Raw genomic sequence first — 21,652 nt, forward strand, 5'->3', positions numbered from 1 at the left:
TACATATTTAACTATGTGGGTATTTGACAATTAAGATGTATTAGCACAACATTTATTAAGGACCTTTCTTTTCAGGATACTACGGTTCTGGAGTTTCCACAGAGTTAGGAAGAGGAATTTTTCCAGCAAGAAATTGAGACAGTTGGGGGGGATCAAAAAATATATATGAAACATTCTGATACTTAACCAGACATTTACACGGGAATTTCAAAATAAAAAGCCCCCCAATCGGTTGCACAGCAGTTATCAATAATAAAAACTGTTTACGTCTTTTTTGTGTTTGACGAGACACATCCGGAAACATATTTATCTTAAATTGCATAAATAGTTCTAGTCTATGCCTAAAGAATAATCTCAGTAGCCAGTCTCTATCTGGTTCTAAGACTAGAGATACAATTAAAGTAGCTGGAACAGCAATTTCAGAGTCGGACGTTTCAATAATCGCAGTCATATCTAATACTGGAGTCTCAACTGTTTGTATAATATCTAATCCTTCCCTCTGTGTATCAGGTACTCTCCTAAAAGGTGGTAAATAGAAAGCTTTAGCTATAGGAGGTATAGCGTTCTCTGGGATTTTTAAAACTTCAATTAGATATCTTTTAAACATATCCTTAGGATTAACTAGTGGAACTTTCAGAAAATTTATAATTCTTAAATTTTTATTTCTAACAGAATTCTCTAATGATTCCACTTTTAATGCTAAATTAATATTATCCTTAATCAATGCTTCTTGGGATTGCTGCATAGCTTTTACTTGTACTCGGGAATTAGACATCTGTTGATTTAATTCTATAGTGGAATGTGCTATAACAGCAACTTTTTGACCCATTTCATTATACCTCTTAACTATAGGAGTTAACTGCTGTGTTAAAGAATTCCGCAACTCTGATATTGCTTCCCATATTGAAAGCAGTGAAATCTCTCCTGGTCTTTGAACTGGAGGCAGCTCTGGGATTTGTAATTCAGGCCAAGATATTTCCTGTATCTCTCCCTCTGTGTTTAGTCCTTCTCCGCCCTGAATATTCCTCCCCACCATACCACTTAAGATGTTTAATGGGTTAACAGCTGTTCCATTCACCCCACTGTTCACCAACTGATTCGCCGACGCAACATCTAAGGTCTTCGGCGTCTCCACAGTTCCCGGGGTTCTTATTTCAGCTGCTGGATTTTGGGGAGGCGATCCTCTTACCGGGCTTAAAGGTGACATTGAGCCTGAAATGGATGGGAGCTCAAATTCTCCTCCTCGTCCATCTAACGGCTGATTCACCGGTATAGGCTACTACGGGCAACGTGGGCGTCCATGGGGCCTGAAATTTGTGCCAAGGGGGTCGTTGGGAAAGGCGCCCTCGGTTTTCTTTTCCTCCCCATAAAATTCAGAAATCTAATGTCTAGTAAACACGCTCAAGACAAAACTGAGCGAAACAGCAAGATAGGCTGCCACCACGTACCTCTTAATTGTCAGCCCTTATTGGATCCTCAATCCCTAATGTTTAAAAGCTACTTTTCTCCCTTGTTCACCTATTCTGACCTTTCTGAAATGAATATTTCACAATATGGTTGCCTTCTAGTTCCAATTATCACTGAATCATAAGTCATTGACTTCAATCACATAAATGTCTTCTTTGAGCAAAGTGGCTTTTATCATAGTTTCCCACACAAACGGGCCAATGCAATACTGTGTACTCAGGCTAGCACACTGGTTAACCTGTGGTTGGACACACGTCCATAACCCCTTATACAATAAGGGGATTACCATGGCCAAACCAGTGCGTAGCTAATAGTATACTTCACATGTAAACGCCATGTTGATGAGGCTATTAGCTAGTACCCTCTTATGTAAAAAATAAATGTGCACCCGACGCACACATTTTTACCCTCAAAAATTAACACTAGCTCATGAGTTGGTGTTAAGTCTTGAGGAGCCCCAAACGTTTACAGAAAAGCAGAAAATACTGCATTTCTGTGGCTCCTATGACTTAATATAGTGTTGATATTAAGTTGGAGGAAACACAGAAAGCAGCAACTTGATAAAAAAAATATTTAAAAGGTCTTGCCGACAGGTTAGGAAAATAGATGCTCAATTCATGAGCATATGTTTTCTTAAGCCATGTCCCCTGGCACCTCCTTTTTAACACAGCGGCTCATTAGCCTACTGCAATGCATGCCTGGGAGAGGTGGATGGGCGAGCTTTAGGAAAGCAGGTGCTCAAACCGGAGCACTCGCTTTTCTCGCATGAATATTGAATCGGTCTGATAGTGGCTTTTGGTTTCAATTCTTCTTTCCGCCTATATCTTAGGCCTTAGCTAAAGCTAAGAGGCATGGCGTTAGCAATATCAGTTAAACCCTAGTGACAATGAAAGGGCCCGGATTATAGGTCTGTGACTCAAATTAAAACAAGATGGCAGGGCAGACTTGATGGGCCATATGGTCTTTTTCTAACATCAATTTCTATGTTTCTGTTATATTCTCTTTGCTTTTCCGATTGTGGATGTTTTATTAATCCTAAAGGAATTCTGCACTACTGCGGAGTGCAGAATTCCCCCCCCCCCGTGCAAAGAATTTGACAATTCTGTGCAGAAAATGGCAGAGGACACCCCGGAATGCCGCAAACAGAGCACGCAAAGATGAAGGCCCATGTGTGCTGTGGGACGTGCTCTGCTCGTGGCGAAGATGAAGGCCCCAGTGAGAATGAGTGTGTGTGTGTGTGAGAGGAAAGGGATGTGAGGGAGTGTGAGAGAGGAGAAGAGAGGGGAGGGTGTGAAAGAGCAGAGAGATGATCAGGAGGGTATGAGAGAGAGCATGGGAGGTGAGAGAGCAGGGGGCGGGGGATGCTTGAGTGTGGGTGCCAGAGAGGGAGCCGATATGAGGAGACTGTGAAGGAGTGTGTATGTGTGAGAGAGAAAGGGAGCTTGTGTGGGTGTATATGCAAGAGAGGGAACCCTGTATGAGGGGATGTGTGTGTGTGTGTGAGAGAGCCTTATGAGGGTATGTTTATGTGTACTAGAGAGAGTGAGGGACAGGGGGAGCCTGTGTGAGGGGCAGTAATGAGAATGGGGTCAAACTCTGGGACTGGAAGGGGTTGAGCCTAGTGGTGGAGGGGAGAGATACTGGCAGGTGGAGGAGTTGGGGCCTGAGAGGATAAAGTGGCCAGGGGAATAGGGAGAGAGAGTGGAAGAGACACTCTTACAGTGAATTTCTAGGGAAATTCTGCTCAAAAAAATTTAAAATTCTGCATCTTTTTTTTCTGTATTAATTTAAAATGTAATTACTTAGACTGTCATGTAAATTGTTATTTTGACCAATATAAAATTTGCAGAATTTTAAATTTTTTTTGCATAGAATTCCCCCAGGAGTATTTTATGTACCCAACATAGAACAGAAGATAGTGTGGATATAAATCTTTTAAATAAATCAATCTGTAAATAAATTGCTGATTTATTTCAAGTTTAATTCGTTTAGTCATTCTTCAGATTAGAATTGTTAAGCAGCTGCTGTCTCTGATTGTATGTTCCCAATCTAATATGTTTTATCTCACCTTGGGTAAATTTCTTATACAAAAAGGTGGATAATAAATCCAAATAAATTAAATAAATAATGTAATCACATTTGACATAATCACTGGAGGGAGGACATAAAATAAAACTACCGCAATAGCATATAACTTTAAAAGGGAGATTATGATAGAATGTGGAAATTAGAAAACACTAAAAGAAGGCGACACAAAGATTAAAAGTTTGTATGAAACATGGACATTATTTAAAATTATTATCTTAGAAGCCCACATAAAATGCATTCCATGCATAAAAAAAGGTCAAAGGAAATCAAAGCATGGTTTAACAGATGGTGAAAGAGGCAGTTAAAGTCAAGAGTATCTTTAAATAACTGGAAAGCGGACCCAAATGCTGAAAATAGGCAAGAACATAATCACTGGCAAGTTATTTATTTAAAATAGTTTTAACTTGCCCATCTAAAATTCGAAGCAGATAATAATTAAACATACATATCTGATCAACATAAAAACCATATCTACCAAGATATTAATACAGCTAATTAAAATAGATAAAACAAATGTTAAAATAAACATATAACAATGTAAACAATTTGAACATTGTCAATCCGCTACTGATTGAATTGTATCTTGCGTAATTCAGCCCTAAAATGCCTCCTGTAATAAAAAATTCCTTAATCTTTTTCCTGAAGGTTTTTATACATCCTTCACAGTGAAGATCTTCTGGTGAATAATTGCGAGTACTGGTCCCACAACATCGAACATTCTTTCTCTCATTTTATAAAAATGTAAATGCTTAAATGTTATTACTAATATATTTTTGGTTGGAGAACACAGATTTTCAAAACTACACTAATATAAGAGGGAACTGTGCTATGGAGTACATTGAAAATTAAAAGTTAAATTTTAAGGAACCCAGTGCAAAGACTTCAAAATGGGTGTCACTTGTTGATAACTTGAGACTCTAATTGTAATATATGTAGCTGCTGTTACGACTATGGCTACTGTGTCACCACCAGAGGTCCCTGACGAGCATGCTCTCTTGGCTGGCCCAGTCTGTCCTACCTATCTGCTCCATGACCTGGACTTGCTACTTAACCCCGCCTAGCCAATGCCTCAGTGCTTTGGCATCAAGTTCCCTTGGGCTCCCTGCTCTAGCCTCCTGTTTCCTTCTGTCCTGCTTTCGGGCCTTCTGTCTTGCCTCCTGGCCTTGCTGCCTTCAGGCTTTGTGTCCTGCCTCCTGGCCTTGCTGCCTTCGGGCTTTGTATCCTGGCTCCTTGCCCTGCTGCCTTCGGGCGTTTATGTTTTCTGTTCAGTGTAAGTCTTGTCTTGGTTTTGTCTAGTCCAGTCATTGTCTGTCCTGCTCTTTTGGTTCTCTCATTCCAGTTCACACATATACTGACAGTCAGTCTCACACTTACCTGCACGCTATCCTGAGTCCACCCTTACCTGCACTCAGTTCCAGTGTTCAGACCACGTTTACCTGCACTCACATCCACATGTACCCCCATGCTGTTCCAGTGTATCACGAAGCTCGCCCTTTCCCCCATGCACCCTGTTCCAGAGACTCCTTTCCAGCCAGCACCCAGCACCACAGACTCCTTCCAGCCAGCACCTGGTATCAGAAACTCCTCCAGCACTACCAGAGATTCCTCTCCAGCCATTGTCAGAGACTTTACTGTGACTCCTGTTCTCTCTATCCTGAGTCACTCCTGCAGGTGGTGTTCACCACCCCTGGCGATCACCCAATCGTAACAGCTGCATTCTGTGCTATCTATAGCATTTGCAATGGAAGGCCCAAAAATACAGAATTACAATAATTCATACTACAGATCACCACTGACTGTATTACAATGCAAAAATATTCCAAAACTAATAATGGATCTCAATCTAAGTAATATATGTAATTTATAAAACATGCTTTAACCACATTCAATTGCAGAGAAAAAGTAGAATCAAAGATTATCCCTAGATTTCTGACTTTTGGGGCAGTAAGTAGACACAGGCACATCATCTGATGGAATTTGAGTTAACAGCAATATTTTGGTATTGCTAATATTCATAGTTAATCTATTTGCTTGGAGCCACTGAATAATTTCATTGATGGCATTCATTAACCTGAAAACAACTCCATTTGTTGAAGACCCAAAGGGAAAGGCAAACTAAATATCATCAGCATAGATTTTATAATCGAGATACAGATTAGCTAATAGCCGACATATTGGTTGTAAATATATATTAGCTGATAATGCTGAGCTTGGGGAACTCTAGATTTCAGAGGAAACCATGCAGAGTTACTGCCCTTTTATATTCTTTATGTAAAACCCTGGGAACAATCCTCTAAATAAGACCTTAACCAATTGTCAACTGTACCTTGAATCCCTTAATAACAAAATTTTATGATTTAATGTGTCAAATGCTTCCAAAATATCCAACAAAACAAAAATTTCCTTTTGGTTTTGTTGGATATTTTGCTCATTTATAAATGACCTAGAGATGGGAATAGCCCAGTGTGCAGCGACAGCCAAGAAAGCAAATCAAATGCTAGGGATTATTAGGAAAGGAATGGAGAATAAAACAGAATATAATTCTTTATCGCTCCATGGTGCGACCACACTTTGAATACTGTGTGCAGTTCTGGTCACTGCATCTCAGAAAAGGTATAATGGAATTAGAAAAGGTACAGAGAAGGGTGTCCAAAATGATAAAAGGGATGAAACGATTCCCTTATGAGGAAAGGCTAAAGTGGTTAGGGCTCTTCAGCTTGGAGAAGAGATTAGTGAAGGGGGAGATATAATAGAGGTCTATAAAATGAGTGGATTGGAATAGGTAAATGTGAATAAGTTGTTTACACTTTCAAAAGTATAAAGACTAGGGGACGTGCAATGAATATACTAAGTGATGCATTTAAGACAAATAGGAGAAAATACTTTTTTACTCAATGCATAATTAAACTCTGGAGTTAATTGCCGGAGGATGTGGTGAAAACTGTTATTGTAGCTGGGTTGACAAAAAGGTTTGGACAAGTTCCTGGGGGGGGAAAAGTCCATAAACTATTATTAAGGTAGACTTGGGGAAATCCTCTGCCTGTTCCTTGGATTAGCATTATGGAATCTGTTGAATTTAGGAATCCTGCCAGGTACTTGTGATGAAGATTGGCCACTGTTGGAAACAGAATGCTAGGCTTTTGTCTGACTCAGATTGGTAAAAACGTATGTTCTTATAACCTTTATGAAAGCCTCCCTATTTGAAACCCAAATTGAAATTGATCATTTAGTCACCCAGAACATTTAAAGCAGCTGCCTTGAAAGTTTTAGTCAAGTCAGGTAGAGATGAAATAGATCTATAGTTGGAAAACTCCGCCGGTTTGAGATTCATCTTTTTTAATGTTGTCCTTACACTCGGTCACTTTGTCTATAGGCAGCGATCCCTCACTCAATGATAGATTTACTATTTGTACCAATGCACCTCCTATCTCATTACAAATATATTTTAAAATAACTAGAGCATGAGTTAAGTAGACAGGAGGAATTATGAAGTTAGATTATAAAACAATGGTAAGGCAGACCAAGAGAGAATTTAAAAAGAAGCTTGCCATAGAGGATAACAATTTTAAAAACATTTTCAAATACATTCAAAACAAAAAGCTTGTGAAGAAGGCAGTTGAGCTGCTAGATGACCTTGGTATGAGGCCTAAAATTACTGAAGAAACTGGTTGAGTGGGAGGCAACAAAGATAGTAGTAAATGTAGCTCACTCGGAGGAAAAGGGCATTAATAATGGTATGCCACACAGATCAGTTCTTGAATTAGTTCCCTTCAACAATTTTGTAAGTGATATTGTAGAAGGACTTTTGGGTAAGATTTGTATTTTTTGCAGTTGATATAAAAATCTGCAACAAGGGTAGATAGGCAGGAAGGTGTGGAAAACATATGGAGGAATCTAGTGAGGAATGGTCTAGAGTCTGGCATTAAGATATTTGGGATGCAAAAATCAAGAGAGAGGTACAATCTAAGAGGTGAAGTTCTTCTATGTACAAAACAAGAGCAGGTTCTGGGGATGGATGATCAGGTGGCTAAACAAGTGGAGAAGATGATGGCAAAAGCCAGTAAGATGCTTGGGTGCCTAGAGAGAGGAATATTCTCTTGGATGCATTAGTCCCTGGTGAGGCTTCATTTGGAATATACTATGTAATTCTGGAGGCTGCACCTTCAAAAGAATATAAAAACGATGGAATTGGCAAGAAGGTCAGTGATCTTTGTTGTATAACATATTGGGACAGTCTTAAATCTTTAAACATGTATATCCTTCAGGACAGATGAGATATGAGAAAGATATTTAAATACTTCGGAGGTATCAGTCAGTGCACAAGAGGTGGATCTCTTTCAACAGAAAGGAGACTCTGGAATGAGGGATCATGGGTTAAGAGTGAAAGGGGTAGACTGAGCAGTAATCTAGGGAAAAATGTCTTTATTGAAAGGGTGGTGGATCCATGGAACAGTCTCCTGGTGGAGAAGGTGAAGACAAGGACAGTATTTGAATTCAGGAAAGCATGGGATAAGCAGAGAAGACCTCTGAGGGGATCGGGTAGGGATTGGAGAGCAGAGCAATTCTGTTGATGGGTAGTCTAGACAAGCTATTATGGTTTTTTTTCCTGTTATCATATTTCTATATTTCCTTTGTTTTAGTGGTGCTATACAGATCTCCTTTGCAGGCAGAAAAAATGGATAGAGTTTTAATTGAGAATGTAACAAATTGCTATTAAAAGAGAAGGTACTAGTGCTAGGTAATTTCAATGTGCCAGATATTGATTGGGGCATTTATTTATTTATTTATTTAGTGATTTTTATATACCGCGGCAAGTAAAGATATACATCACCTCGGTTTACAGTAAACAATAAATTAGCAACAGGCTTTACATACAACAGGCTTTACAGGAAGTAAACAAATAACAGCAACAGGCTTTACATAAATAACGGATTTCAGGAGTGCCTAATATAACTCCTTTAACTATTAAGAACAAATGCATATTCTAATTCAGTAATGAAGCAGGAGAGATAATATGCAATTAACCTGCTACAGGCCTATTCCATTAGTTAATGTCAAGTCACAAATATTGCAAATAGGGATCGCAGGCGTAAAGGGAGAATAGAGAAATTAGCAGATTGAAACAAACATAAGGGAGAGAAAAGGAACAGGGAGCTAGTGAAAAGTAAACAAGAATACGGCATTTCAGCTTAATCGATGATCATTGCGTGAAAGCTTGTTCGAACAACCAGGTTTTGAGGTTTTGTTTGAAAGTTTTATGGCAGGATTCGAGACGCAAGTCCATGGGCATTTTGTTCCAGATGTTGATACCAGCTATGGAGAAAGAACGGTCTCTTGTGGTCATGTGTTTGATGTGTTTAAGGGGAGGAGAGGCAAGTTTAGCTTGGTGGATATTTCTTATTGGTCTATTAGATGTACGGAATATAAACTGATCGGAAAACCATTGCATCTCCTGGTTATGTATTGATTTATGAATGAGGGAGAGTACTTTAAATGTAATCCTGTAAGCTACAGGAAGCCAGTGCAGGAACATGAGAGCTGGAGTGATGTGTTCGTGTCGGCGAGTATTGGTGAGTAAGCGAGCAGCAGAGTTTTGTAGCATCTGCAATGGTTGAATTGTGTTTTTCGGGAGACCTAGTAGTAAGGCGTTACAGTAGTCTAGTTTCGGCAGTATTGTGGCTTGTAACACAGTCCGGAAGTCCTGTGGGTGTAAGAGAGGTTTAATTCTTTTTAGCGTATGTAGCTTGAAGAAACCATTTTTGATTGTGGCCGAGATGAAATTCTTTAAGGAAAAGTGATTATCAATCATAACGCCAAGGCTGCGGACTTGCTGCAAATGGGGATGGTCTGATGTTGATATAGGTGTGGTGTTAGCGGCGGTGTTCTTGTGTGGAGTGATGATGAGGAGTTCTGTCTTGGTAGTGTTTATAGCAAGACAGTTTTCTGTGAGTAGATTTTTTATTTCGGGCAAGGGCCGAATTCCAAGTTTTCAGGGCATTAGCGAGTGAATCATAGATGGGGATGAGGATCTGTACATCATCGGCGTATATGAAATGACGGAGATCCAGTTTCACCAGAAGTCGACAAAGAGGAGATAGGTAAACATTGAATAGAGTTGATGATAGAGAGGAACCTTGTGGGACACCTTGAGATAGATTTCTGGGTTTCGATGTTTGGAGTCCCATCTTGACACTGTATGTCCTGTCTTTCAGGAAAGATTGGATCCAGCATAAGGCAGTGCCAGTGATGCCTATTTGTGAGAGGAGAGAAAGAAGGGTATTGTGGTTGACAGTGTCAAACGCAGAAGAAATATCAAGTAGCGCCAGTAAATAAGAGTGACCAGTATCTAGGGTTTTTAGTATAGAGTCTGAGAGGGACACAAGCAGAGTTTCAGTGCTATGGTTCTTACGGAAACCATATTGTGAAGGGAAGAGTAATCGATTTTCGTCTAGAAAGTCTGTGAGTTGTTTGTTAATGACTTTTTCTAAGATTTTAGACAATAACGGGAGGTTCGAGACTGGCCGATAGTTGTCGGGTTCGGAGGGATCCAGGTCAGATTTTTTGAGTGTGGGCTTTATTATTGCGTGTTTGAGTTGCGTAGGAAAAACACCATCCGTTATGGATTTGTTGATGATGTTAGAAATAGAAGGGGCAATCCTAGTAGGAATGGCAAGGAGTGTTTTTGTTGGCATTATATCAATGGGGTGCAAGGCAGGTTTGATTTTTTTTAGAATTGCTTCAATTTCTGATGCCGTTGAGGTTTCGAAATTTGAGTGTGGGTGATGAGCTCATGGTGCTTGTGGGCAGTAAAGATACCGGCTGAGAAGGAGAGGTAAAGCGAGCCATGATATTAGCAATCTTGTCATGGAAATAGGAGGCTAGTTTCTCACATTTATTTTTATCCTCATTATCAGGGTTGATGTTTATTGGGGGGGAAATTGTTAGAAACATATTGGAAGAGGGCGCGCGGATTGAACTGGTATTGATGAATTTTTGCTGTGTAGAAGTTTTTTTTGGCTTCATCAGTTGTTTTACGATACTTGTGGAGAAGGGATTTGTATTTTTGTAGATGTGTTGAGTCTTGGTTTCTACGCCACCTCTTTTCCAGTTTACGGAGTTCGCGTTTCATATTTCTAAGGTCCGTGGTTGTACCATGGTTTTTTATCTTTCTTATCTGAGCTGAGCTCTTTTGTTAGTAGATGTGGCATAGTCGATTTGCAATGCAGCTGGTGAGTTGATGCCAAGTGAGACAGGCCGAGTTGGCATCAGTGAGATCTAATTTATGGAGATCTGTGAGCGCCTCAATGATGTCTTCCATTTGGCATTTTTTTCTGAATTCTATAATTATTTTTTTAGGGTGTGTCGCATGGTGATTACAGTTGAAAGTGCAGCGAGTGTCTACTCGGTGGTGGTCTGACCATGGTATGGGGGTGCATTGGGGGTGGTCAGAGAGGATTAGAGAGTTCGTGAAAATCACATCCAGGGTATGGCCTGCATTGTGAGTTGGGCCTGAGACAATTTGTTTAAATCCGATGGCATTAAGAGTAGAGAGTATGGCTTCACATGCTGGTGTGAGAGGGGATCGGTCAAAATGGAGGTTTAGATCTCCTAGGATGATGGCGGGTATGTTGATGTCAATGTGTTTTGTAATATATTCCGCAAGGGGCGAAGGGTTTTTTTTCCAATATGCCCGGGGGTATATTGGTGCATAAATTAAACAAATTTGAAGGTCTTTTGATTTAAAGAGACCAATTTCAATCTTGTGTGGGGGTAAGCTGGGTTGCAGGGTGGAGATTGAATTTCTTTTTGCAGCCAGTAGAAGTCCCCCTCCTTTCTTTTAGGTCTCGGAATGGAGAACATATCGTATAAGTCTGTTGGTAGTTGGTTTATTATGGAGACGTCAGTGCTTTTGAGCCAGGTCTCTGTTATTGCACATATGTCAGGGGACTCATCAGTAAGGATATCACCTAATAGTGTGGCTTTTTTTAGTAGTGATTGTGTGTTCAGAAGAAGGATGGAGAACGTCATTAATCCCATGATTTGAGTGAAGGGGGAAGTCATAATAGGAATGAGAGATTTGTAGTATGAGTTAACAGTCTTCGTTCTCATTATATTGGTGGTGAAGTTAGAGTATTTTAGAACTGGAATGTGGGAGGTGATCATGGTGAATGTGTTTGTTCTAGAAAAATCGATTACTGTAAGTGGATGTTTGAAAGAGGACAAAGACAAGTATAGAAGAGCCTAATTATGAGGCTGGTTGAATGCTGAGAGCTGGGAGGTTGTTGTCTGATGCTGGTTGAATGCTGAGTGCTGGGAGGTTGTTGTCTGATGCTGGTTGAATGCTGAGTGCTGGGAGGTTGTTGTCTGATGCTGGTTGAATGCTGAGTGCTGGGAGGTTGTTGTCTGATGCTGGTTGAATGCTGAGTGCTGGGAGGTTGTTGTCTGATGCTGGTTGATTGCTGAGTGCTAGGAGGTTGTTGTCTGATGCTGGTTGATTGCTGAGTGCTGGGAGGTTGTTGTCTGATGCTGGTTGATTGCTGAGTGCTGGGAGGTTGTTGTCTGCTGGTTGATTGCTGAGTGCTGGGAGGTTGTTGTCTGATGCTGGTTGATTGCTGAGTGCTGGGAGGTTGTTGTCTGATGCTGGTTGAATGCTGAGAGCGGGAGTAAACTTTCTCTGGACGATCTACAGTGTAGAAGCAGGAGGTAGAGTTGTAATGGAACCTGTGGCAGGTTACAGCGGCTCCCAGTTGGAGGGGGAGACTGGAACGCAATGAATGTGTGGGGTGGGGATTCCAAATGGGGGTTGTATGTCTTTAGGTAATTGTTTATATGTAAATGATGTGGGGTGGGCATTCCAAATGGGGTGGGCATTCCAAATGGGGTGTTGTCTAGAAGTAGGGAGATCCTAAATTGTATGCGGGAAGAACTTTTGACAACTGGTAATGAAACACACATGAGATGATACTGGACCTGGTGTTTATAAATGTAGCGAGTGTTTCTGATATTTAGAGACTTTGTTTTCAGTTTTTATTTTAATTGGGAATTTCACTGTTATAACAGTCAGGGAAAAATCACTTTGATATAGCACACATGAGAAAAATCAACAGAAAAGGTATTTTTACACATTGATCTTTTTTGTTATAACAGTGAAATTCCCAGACAAAATAAAATAAAAATTGAAAACAAAGATCCCTACTGATGATATAGGGAGGAAAAACCTGGATTTAGTGATTTACCGGATGTTGGGGTTCAATATTAGAATACAGGTGGTGGTTGATTCATTCATAGGCAAGGATTGTGGACTTCAGGAAAGCAAACTTTATTAAGATGGGAAAGTAACTCACGGAGTTATTGACTGAATGAGATAACCTAGGGGAAGAAAAGGAGCAATGGACAAAATTGAAATGTTATAAGGACAATGAATCTTTTTCTTAGAGATTTGTTTTATGTATTTATTTATTTACAACATTTATTTTCCACATGTAGAGAATCTGCCTTACTAAGAAGATTATAAAAGAAATGCAAAATAATAAAATAATAACAGTACAATAGTGGTGGAATATATATCCAAAGCACAGATCACTTAAAAAAAAAAATCTACCAACTCCCTAACCTGTCCCCCCTCCAAATGCTTCCTGAAATGACAAGGCTTTTAATTGTTTACATATAAACAATTACCTAAAAGACATACAACAGCTTAGCCAAATATGGTGGGCTATCAAACTTTAAGGATTTAAAAACAAGTATTGAGATTTTAAATTTAATCTGTTGCTATAACAGCAGCCAATGTAATTGCTGTAGTAGTGGATTCACATGCTCTTAGGGCAAGGCATGCCATTGAATTTTGTAGCACCTGCAAGGTTTGCAACTTGATAAAGACAGTCCAATATATAGACCACCATAACAATCAATAGTGGAAATTACAAAAGCTTGAACTATGATACAGAAGTTGTCTCAGTCCAAAATATATCTTTGATAACAAAGGAGTTTTAATTTAAAATAACCTGAACTTAAAACTATTTGAATCTGGAATCATATTTGAACACTTAAATTTATTAGGACAGGTTTAAATTCAGGTGGGTGTCTGTTTATGATCAAGGAACAGGAATTTACATCAAAATAGGATCTGGATGATGTCTAAAGTGCACAGCTTCAATTTTTTAAAAATTGAATGTTATATTTTTGTTAGGCATCCAACCAGAAATAGTGAGACAATCAGTAATATTGCTGATCATGTTTGATGATGTATCTTTCGTTGGAAAATATAGCTAAATAGCATAAACCCTAAATTTGATCCCAAGCTGGTCAATCAATAAGCTCAGTAGTTGAAGATGTAAATAAAAGTAAGAGGAAAAAAAGGACATTATAGTTTTTTAAAGCAGTGGCTGAAAAGGTAAGGAAAAAAGGTTAGTGTCATAAACTACAAGAGATCACAGAGAAAAACAGGCAAAAATATCTGGAGAAGTTAAGAGAAGCTGGGAAAGTAGTCAAAAGAGTGAACATACAAATGGAAAATATAGCTTATACTGTAAAAGAGGGGATCAAGACTTTTTTAGATAAATGACAGGAAAAAGTGAAAAAATGGGAGACTCTAAGGCGAAGGGGGGAATATGTAGAGACTGATGAGGAGAAAGTGAAATTGGTTAACAAATATTTTTATTTGGTGTTCACTGAGAAAGGGCCAGGAATTAGGACCTCAGAAAATTGACACAAATAGGAATGGAATGATGGTAGACCTCAATCTATTTTCAAAAAACTGTTTTCGCAAGGAGCTAGCAAAACTAAAAGTAGATAGTGCTGAGGCCCTATAGGATACATCCAAGTGTATTAAGAAAATTCTGGCAGCTTCATGTCTGATCTCTTTAATGCTTCTTTAGAGACAGGAGAGATTCCAAAGGACTTGAGACAGGGTAAGGAAGAGTCTGAGAACTACAGGCTGGTTAGTTTAATCTCACTGGTGAGTAAATTAACTACAGGCCGGTTAGTTTAATCTCAATGGTGAGTAAATTAATAAAATCACTGCTAAAAAATGAGGATAATGCAGTTTCTGGAATCCAATGGATTACAGGAACTGGTTTCATCAACGGCAGGGGAAAATGTGGAAAAGAAGATTTGCATTCAGACAACAACCAACAAGGACTGAACTTCACAATCTGGGTAAACAAATAAGTGTGGGAGTAGCTTGCTTATTATGGCGGTTACTACCCTAAACCAACCAATTAAGCCTGATACATCACTTTGAATTCATATAAAGCATTGCTCTCTGCTTCTACGGCAGGGGGAAATGTGGAAAACAGGATTTATATTCAGACTACATCCAACAAGGCATTGATCTGTGCAGTCTGGGTAAACAAGCAGGGTAATTTGCTTGAGGCGGCAGTTACTACCCTTAACCATTAAGCCTTATGCTCACCCTTGATGCAACTCCAACATTATTCTCTGCATCAATGACAGGGGATGGCAGGAAATTTGAATCAAATAGTTACCAACAAGGGCCCGGAACTTGGTGGTTGATGAAACAGGTAAGTATGGGAAATTGTGTGGAAGCTTGCTGGGCAGAGTAGATGGGCCGATTGGTCTTTTTCTGCCGTCATTTCTATGTTTCTATATATATATGTAGGATATCTGACAAATCTAATACATTTCTTTGATTGGAGGACTAGAGACTTAGGTGGAGAGCGCAAGATGTCATATTCTTGGATTTCAGCATGGCCATTGACACAGTTATGCATGGAGACTTATAAATAAATTGAGTGCCTAGGTATGAGCCCAAAAGTGACTGATTATATTAGAAACTTGTTGATTGAGAGGCAACAAAAAGGGGGGTTACCAGTGATGTGCCACAGGAATTGATACTTGGTCCGATTCTTTTCAACATTTTCATCAGCGAATTTGCTGAAGGATTACCGGGAATGGTTTGTCTTTTTATAGATAATACCAAAATTTGCAACAATGTAGACACCCTGGAAGGTGTGGAAAACATGAGAAGGGATCTAGTGAATGGAATTGTCTAGGAGTCTAGACAGTGGTTTATCAGTGGTCATGACAATATAGCAAAAATAAATCTATACAATATCCTTTTATATGAAATCAAATGTCAGTTCCACTAAGAATACAATCCACCATTTAGTAATTTAGACATGAGTCAGAAATTTAAGGGAGATATAATCCAGCAGAAAAATACATTTTTAAGTAAGACATAACATATCACACCTACACTTTACTCATACGTCATTAGCTAGATACAGGGGAAGAAGTGGCTAGTTTCCTTTGTTCCAGAAAACTTTAATTGTTCTGGCATATAAAAAATGAAGAGATCCACCTGTTTTCTTATCAAACACCTACATGGAAAAACGTAAGGTAAAAGAGAAACCCAATGCTATTACTTCCTGGCGAAAGGCTAAAAAACCTTTTCGCCGAACTTGTGTGATGATCGCTAAATCAGGAAAGATCTTCACAAATTTATCACAGAACTTAATGGGGTATTTACTGAAATATTTCTTCATCATTTTATTTAAATCTGCAAGACTAGAAAAGGTAACTAGTAAAGTACCCCAATCAATGATTTGTAACGTATAATTTTCTAAAAACATTTGTGAGATTTCCTTGAAAAGGCAATTCAGACAGATTTTAACATTTTTTTATTTCGGAAGGAAAAAGCATTAATTAATCACTGGAAGGTCAATCTCAGTAAAACCAAGTGATTCTAAAAAACTTTTTAACTGTTATTGATGGTATTTCCCCTGTCATCCTGGAGAAATTGAGAAATCGTAAGTTCAAACACTTGGCATTATTTTCTAAAGACTCAATCTGCCTGGATAAAGTCTCTGTCTCTGACCACAGCCACATTAAACTCTTGACTCTTTTTCTCTTTTTCTTCAAGAATTTGTACTCTATCCACAGAGTTCTTAATTTGGATTTGGAGGATATTTTGCTGGTTTCTGACATTAAATATATCCAGTTTCTCATTCAAGCCTTTGATATTAGACGCCATTCAATCCCACAATGTGTCTAGCGTGATCACAGCAGGGCGTGTTAGGATTCCAAAGGACTCACCGCCAGCAGCCTGTTCCTCTCCCCCACCCAGGATGTTTGTCGAAACCAGTTCTCCACTCTCCTCCTCTGGTCTCGGGCTGACTGTCTCCGGTTCTAGTCCTTCCTCGTGGGCCGTCACAGCCCCGGTCTCCGGACCAGAGCTGATAACCTCTCCGATAGTTCTTACGGGGCTCCCTTCACTCATCCTCTGCGCTGGTGGTGGTCTGTGATTGGGGCTCAGGGAAGCCTCCTCTGCCGTTTCGAGCTGCCCTCCCAAACAGCTCAAACCATCGGTTTCCTCGGTTCCTGCTATTCTTGGTGCAGGTGAGGTCATATAACGGCTAATCTCTTGCTGAAAAGGCGAAGGTAAAGGTAGGGAAGAGTAAACCCTCACCTTTCCCTTCCGCTTCGGTGGCATTTGAATAGGGAAATTTTCTCAAAACTCAAATAGCAGAGAGTAGCTCCTGCTCCGACTTCAGGCTATGCCGCCATTTTGCCTCATGCAATACCACTTCTCACAAACATTTAAATATCCTCAACAGTAGTAATGCACAAGAATCAAATCATTTCCCATGGAAAGGAAGCTGTAGAACTAGAGTTCATGATATGAAACACTGGGGGATGAGGGTGGGGGTAGTAGACTCAAGAATAACATCAGGAAATATTTTTCACAGAAAGGATGGTGGATGTCTGGAATGTCCTTCCAGAAGAGATGGTGAAGACAAGAACAGTAATGAAATTCGAAAGTGAGGAGGATAAAAACAGAGGTTCCCTACTGGCTAGAGGATGGAAATGAAGAATGGATAATCTGTTAACTTCTGATGAAACATTTTTAAATGGAAATAACCTGCACAGAGCAGCAGTTACAATCTGCCAGTGAGCATTCAAGAGATCCATTTGGGCGTAACTTAAATAAAACCTATGGTTTTGTTATCTTGTTGCAATGAAGTGGTGGGACAGGGGCAGTCCACTCTTGTACTTCTGTGGCCAGGGCAGTCCCTCTGTACATCACAAGAAGGAATGAATAACATTGAAAGGAGAGGTTTGGTCATCACAAACGTTTATAATTTGGATGGGACATCATTACCCTTAGGCTAGCCTGCAAGGACTGACAGTAACAACCCTAAAAACCTTACTGGGCAATCTTAATGGAACATTTTGCTCTTTCTTTGCTGACATTTACTATGTTTCTGTTATAGAAGTTTATAAAATTTTAAGTGGGGAGGAACAGGTACATACATACTAAAACATGAAACTAAAAACCAGCAGATTTAAAACTAAAAACCAGCAGATTTAAAACTTTTTCATTCAATGTACAATCGAGCAGTGGAATCTGTTGCAGAGAACATGGTCATGGCAATTAGCATTATGCGGGTTTAAAAGAGGTTTAGACAAGTTCCTGGAGGAAAGGTCCGTAAAACATCAGGTAGGCAGACTAGAATAAGCCATTGCTAACCCCTGAGCAGGACTAACAGAAATAGATTTAGTTTTTGGGATCTGCTGGGTACATATGACCCAGTGACAGGATGCTGGTCTGACCCAGCATGGCATTTCTTATGATGTTATTTATTTGATTTATATTCCGCTTTTCAGGTACTTCAAAGCAGATTACATTCAGGTACATGACAAGAGCAGCTTACCCTGGCCTTTACTGTACAAGGTGAGGTCTGTTGCATCCAGGTTGTGCTGGTTTGAGCCTATTTCTTCAGACGCAGCAGCAACATTAGGAATTCCTACATTATAAATAGGAAAAAAAAGCATATTAACCCAAGAAGCTTCTTCTAATGAATACAGAGTAATGTGCTGGCTCTTTGTATTGTATATGTGACATTTCAAAATTCTTAATTGCAACAGGGCAACACAGCAAAATATCATGTTAAAAAGCTTTTTTCTGACTTTCTAGTAGTTTTGGTATCTTTGAGTTTCATTGGAGACTTTAACTTAGCAGTGACCTTCAGAAATGCATTTTGTTACTTTTTCCTGACTTTCAGATGAGTTTGGTGCGTGACTATGGCATTTGAATGAGTGTATGGCAGGGATGTTACTTTCTTGTGAGTCTGTAACTAGGTTATGAGCTTTAGATGAATATGTGACTGGGTTGTGAACTTTAGAAAAGCTGGAAGTTTGTCCGGGCCTTCAGATAAGTCTGGCCTGGCCTATCATTAACAGCAACAAGTTTCAGATAGATTTTTGACTAAACTGGATGCTCAGCTATGGGAAAAGGTGAGCCAGGTTTAAAAAAAACAAAACAAAAAAAACTTCTAAGAAGCATTAAGTATGTTTTTTTTTAGAAGTTTAAACTCTGCCCTGGAGTTCTAGAATGCGGTGATAGAGCAGACCATCCCAACCACTTAGGTTTAATCAAAGTCATAAAATCAGCCCTTTCAGAAAATAATTTTCAGTGCATTCCAGAGGCATAGTGACAGTCTCAGACATATAAAAATAATGGTAGTAGGTATTTAACAATATTTTTGGCAAAATATTATTCTTGCATAATGATATAGAAAGACCTCAGAGTCCATAAAAACAGTATAAATCTTAAGGAGAAACCATTATCTTTTGTATCTTTCTTAATATGTTATGTTGTTGAACTGCTCATGCAAATTACATGAGATATGGTAATTTCAGGACTGCAGGTTAAATACTGAGTGGTAAAGATGGAACTGGACCCCAGGTTTTTGAATTTCATAGCCATTACTTTACAGTCTCATCCCATGGTGTTGAATAAGGTTCAAAATGAGGGTTTATGGACCTTCATTTACAGCTGCCTGGTATTTTGTGCACTGGACTCCATGTTGAACTTAATGGTTGAGAACCTCCATATCTCTCTTATCTTCTATCTCATCTCACAACCTATGCTATCAGTCATGCATTTTCCTTTGTATGCTTCAAACCTTAAACAAGACAAGCTACCTCATAGTTTCAGACTTTCGGTCTCATTGCCCTATTCTGATCTTGTCTTAAAATATGTTTCCTAGCGTGTAGCAGATGGACTCAGGACCAAAGGGTATAGTGTACTCCTGTTAGCAGTTGGAGACGGATCAGATTTCAATCTGACGTCAGCCCCTAGTACATATACCCCTGCAGGACGTGCAGCTCCTCAGTATTTTCAGCCTCCAAAGCAGATAGGAACTATCTGCACACTCTTAGAGCGTTAGACCAAATCTAAAAGAAAAATTGAAGAAAATCCTACTTGAAGACGAGCCCCGCACTCCTGCGGTGATACCCTCAGGTCCCTCCCCCAGTTGAGTTTCCCGAGGTGATTTCCATGGTCCCTCGGAGGTGAGAGCCTCGGTCCAGTGGCCGAACTGCGGCAGGGACCTAGCCCCTGAGCGAGAGGAGTTCGGGCGCGGCGTAGAGGCAGCCTCGGTCCGGAGCCGAATCACGGCGAGGACTTAGCCCCCGATCTCGGGTGCGGCTGAGAGGCAGTGGGTGCATCCCCTCGAGCGCGGCGGTGAAGGTACTTACCCTCTCCCCCCGCAGCCGGAGACCGCCCGGGACGAAACCGGGAAGCGCCGAAGACAAGGTAAGGTGGAAATCTTCTACTTTAAGCCGGTCTCCGAAGATCGAGGAGGAGCACAGGTCGGCGATCGGAAGTCTGTGCCACCGGGTTGATCCGCCCTAGAAGGGCTAGGCCCCAGCCATCCTAGGGTCTGCCCACGTGGAGACCCTCCGAGGAGGTCGCCATATTGTCCGCACGCTCGCCGTCTCCATCTTGGCCTTCTTCGCCTCGCCGACCGCCACCCGATCCGAGCGCGCAAATTAAGCTAAGCGCACAAAATCCCTTGTGCGCATTATCTTAGGCGCACATAAACCTTACGCGCATATCTTACACGCACAGTACAAGGCGCACATCTACGGCTAGGTGCACATCTGCGCGCACATATCAGACGCAATGGAGCGCATAAGAGCTTACGCGTCCACAGAAATGGCACCTTTAGAAACAAGTGAGGAAGCAGACGCCCTATGCCAGTGATGGCTAACCTATGACACGCGTGTCAGAGGTGACACGCCGAGACGTTTTGCTGACACGCGCAGCGTTTCGTGGACTATCGGGAATTTTTTTTTAATCGGCTGCGCCGAGCCTTTTTTTTAATATATCAGCTGCGCCGACCCTTTAAAACTAGCTTTTTAGTATCCCCCCCCCCAAATGCCCCCGGGCGCAGCGACAGGCAGATAGGCAGATAGTCAGGGCCACGGCCCGAAGAAAAAGATCATGTTTAAACACGCTGATGCTCCTCCTCCTTCCTGCCTGTGCGGCCCCGGAAATAAACGTTGCCGGAGCTACGTGGGCTGGAAGGAGGTGAAGCATCGGCGCGTGCAGAAGAGGAGCTGCACTTGCGTTTACGGGCAGCCGCGAATCCCAAGTCGCAGCGGCTCGAGAAGAGGAAGAGGCCTGGTAGCAGGGCTGCCACAGAGCCCATCCTGTGATGACCCGCGAAGAGGAGGCCCAGAGGTAAGAGAGAGGCTGAGGGTCTGTAGAGGGGTGTGTGTGTGTGCGTGTATGAGATGAGTTGAGAGATTGTGTGTGAGAGTGAGGACCTGAATGTTTGCAGAGACGGCATGTGCTTGAGCAAGACAGCATGTGGGAGTGAGAGCCTGTGCTTGAGCAGGACAGCATGTGGGAGTGAGAGAGAAGCCTGTGTGTGTGAGAGACAGCATGTGCCAGTGTGTATGAATGATTGTATGAGAGAGAGCATGTGACAGTGAGAGCCTGTTTGTGTGAGAGAGAGAGAAATGCATGTGAGAATGAGAACCTGTGTGTTTGAGGGAAGAAGATGGAGAGAAAAGAAACAGAAAAAAAGACAATATAAAAGGAATTGGCAAAAAAAAAATAAGAAAGGGAAGGTGGGGAAAAAAGCCTGTGACCAACCAATTAGAAAATGAAGATCAGACAGCAAAGGTAAAAAACAAAATAAATTACTTTTTAGTGATTGGCACATGTAATCTTTGGGAATGTGCAAGAATAGCACTTTCTCTATGCGGATCTCACAATGTACGAGATCAGCATGGAGAAAATGGAAGCCCACGGGGCCTGCACAGAGGAGGCAGCAGAATGGGC

General features: G+C 40.7%; 2 protein-coding genes across 3 annotated transcripts in view; one reads left to right on the forward strand and one right to left on the reverse strand.

Moving 5' to 3' along the window:
* Positions 1-21,652, forward strand: part of LOC115099984 (carboxyl-terminal PDZ ligand of neuronal nitric oxide synthase protein-like) — a 560,668-nt gene that overhangs the window by 432,574 nt on the left and 106,442 nt on the right. The window lies entirely within an intron of this gene.
* SPATA46 (spermatogenesis associated 46) overlaps positions 1-21,652 on the reverse strand; it is a 73,075-nt gene that overhangs the window by 22,612 nt on the left and 28,811 nt on the right. The window contains exon 2 of the mRNA XM_029618107.1: positions 18,231-18,323. Coding sequence (XP_029473967.1) covers positions 18,231-18,323 — 93 coding nt within the window. The remainder of the gene's footprint in view (positions 1-18,230; positions 18,324-21,652) is intronic.

The sequence above is a fragment of the Rhinatrema bivittatum genome, chromosome 10, assembly GCF_901001135.1.
Source record: "Rhinatrema bivittatum chromosome 10, aRhiBiv1.1, whole genome shotgun sequence".
Taxonomy (NCBI): domain Eukaryota; kingdom Metazoa; phylum Chordata; class Amphibia; order Gymnophiona; family Rhinatrematidae; genus Rhinatrema; species Rhinatrema bivittatum.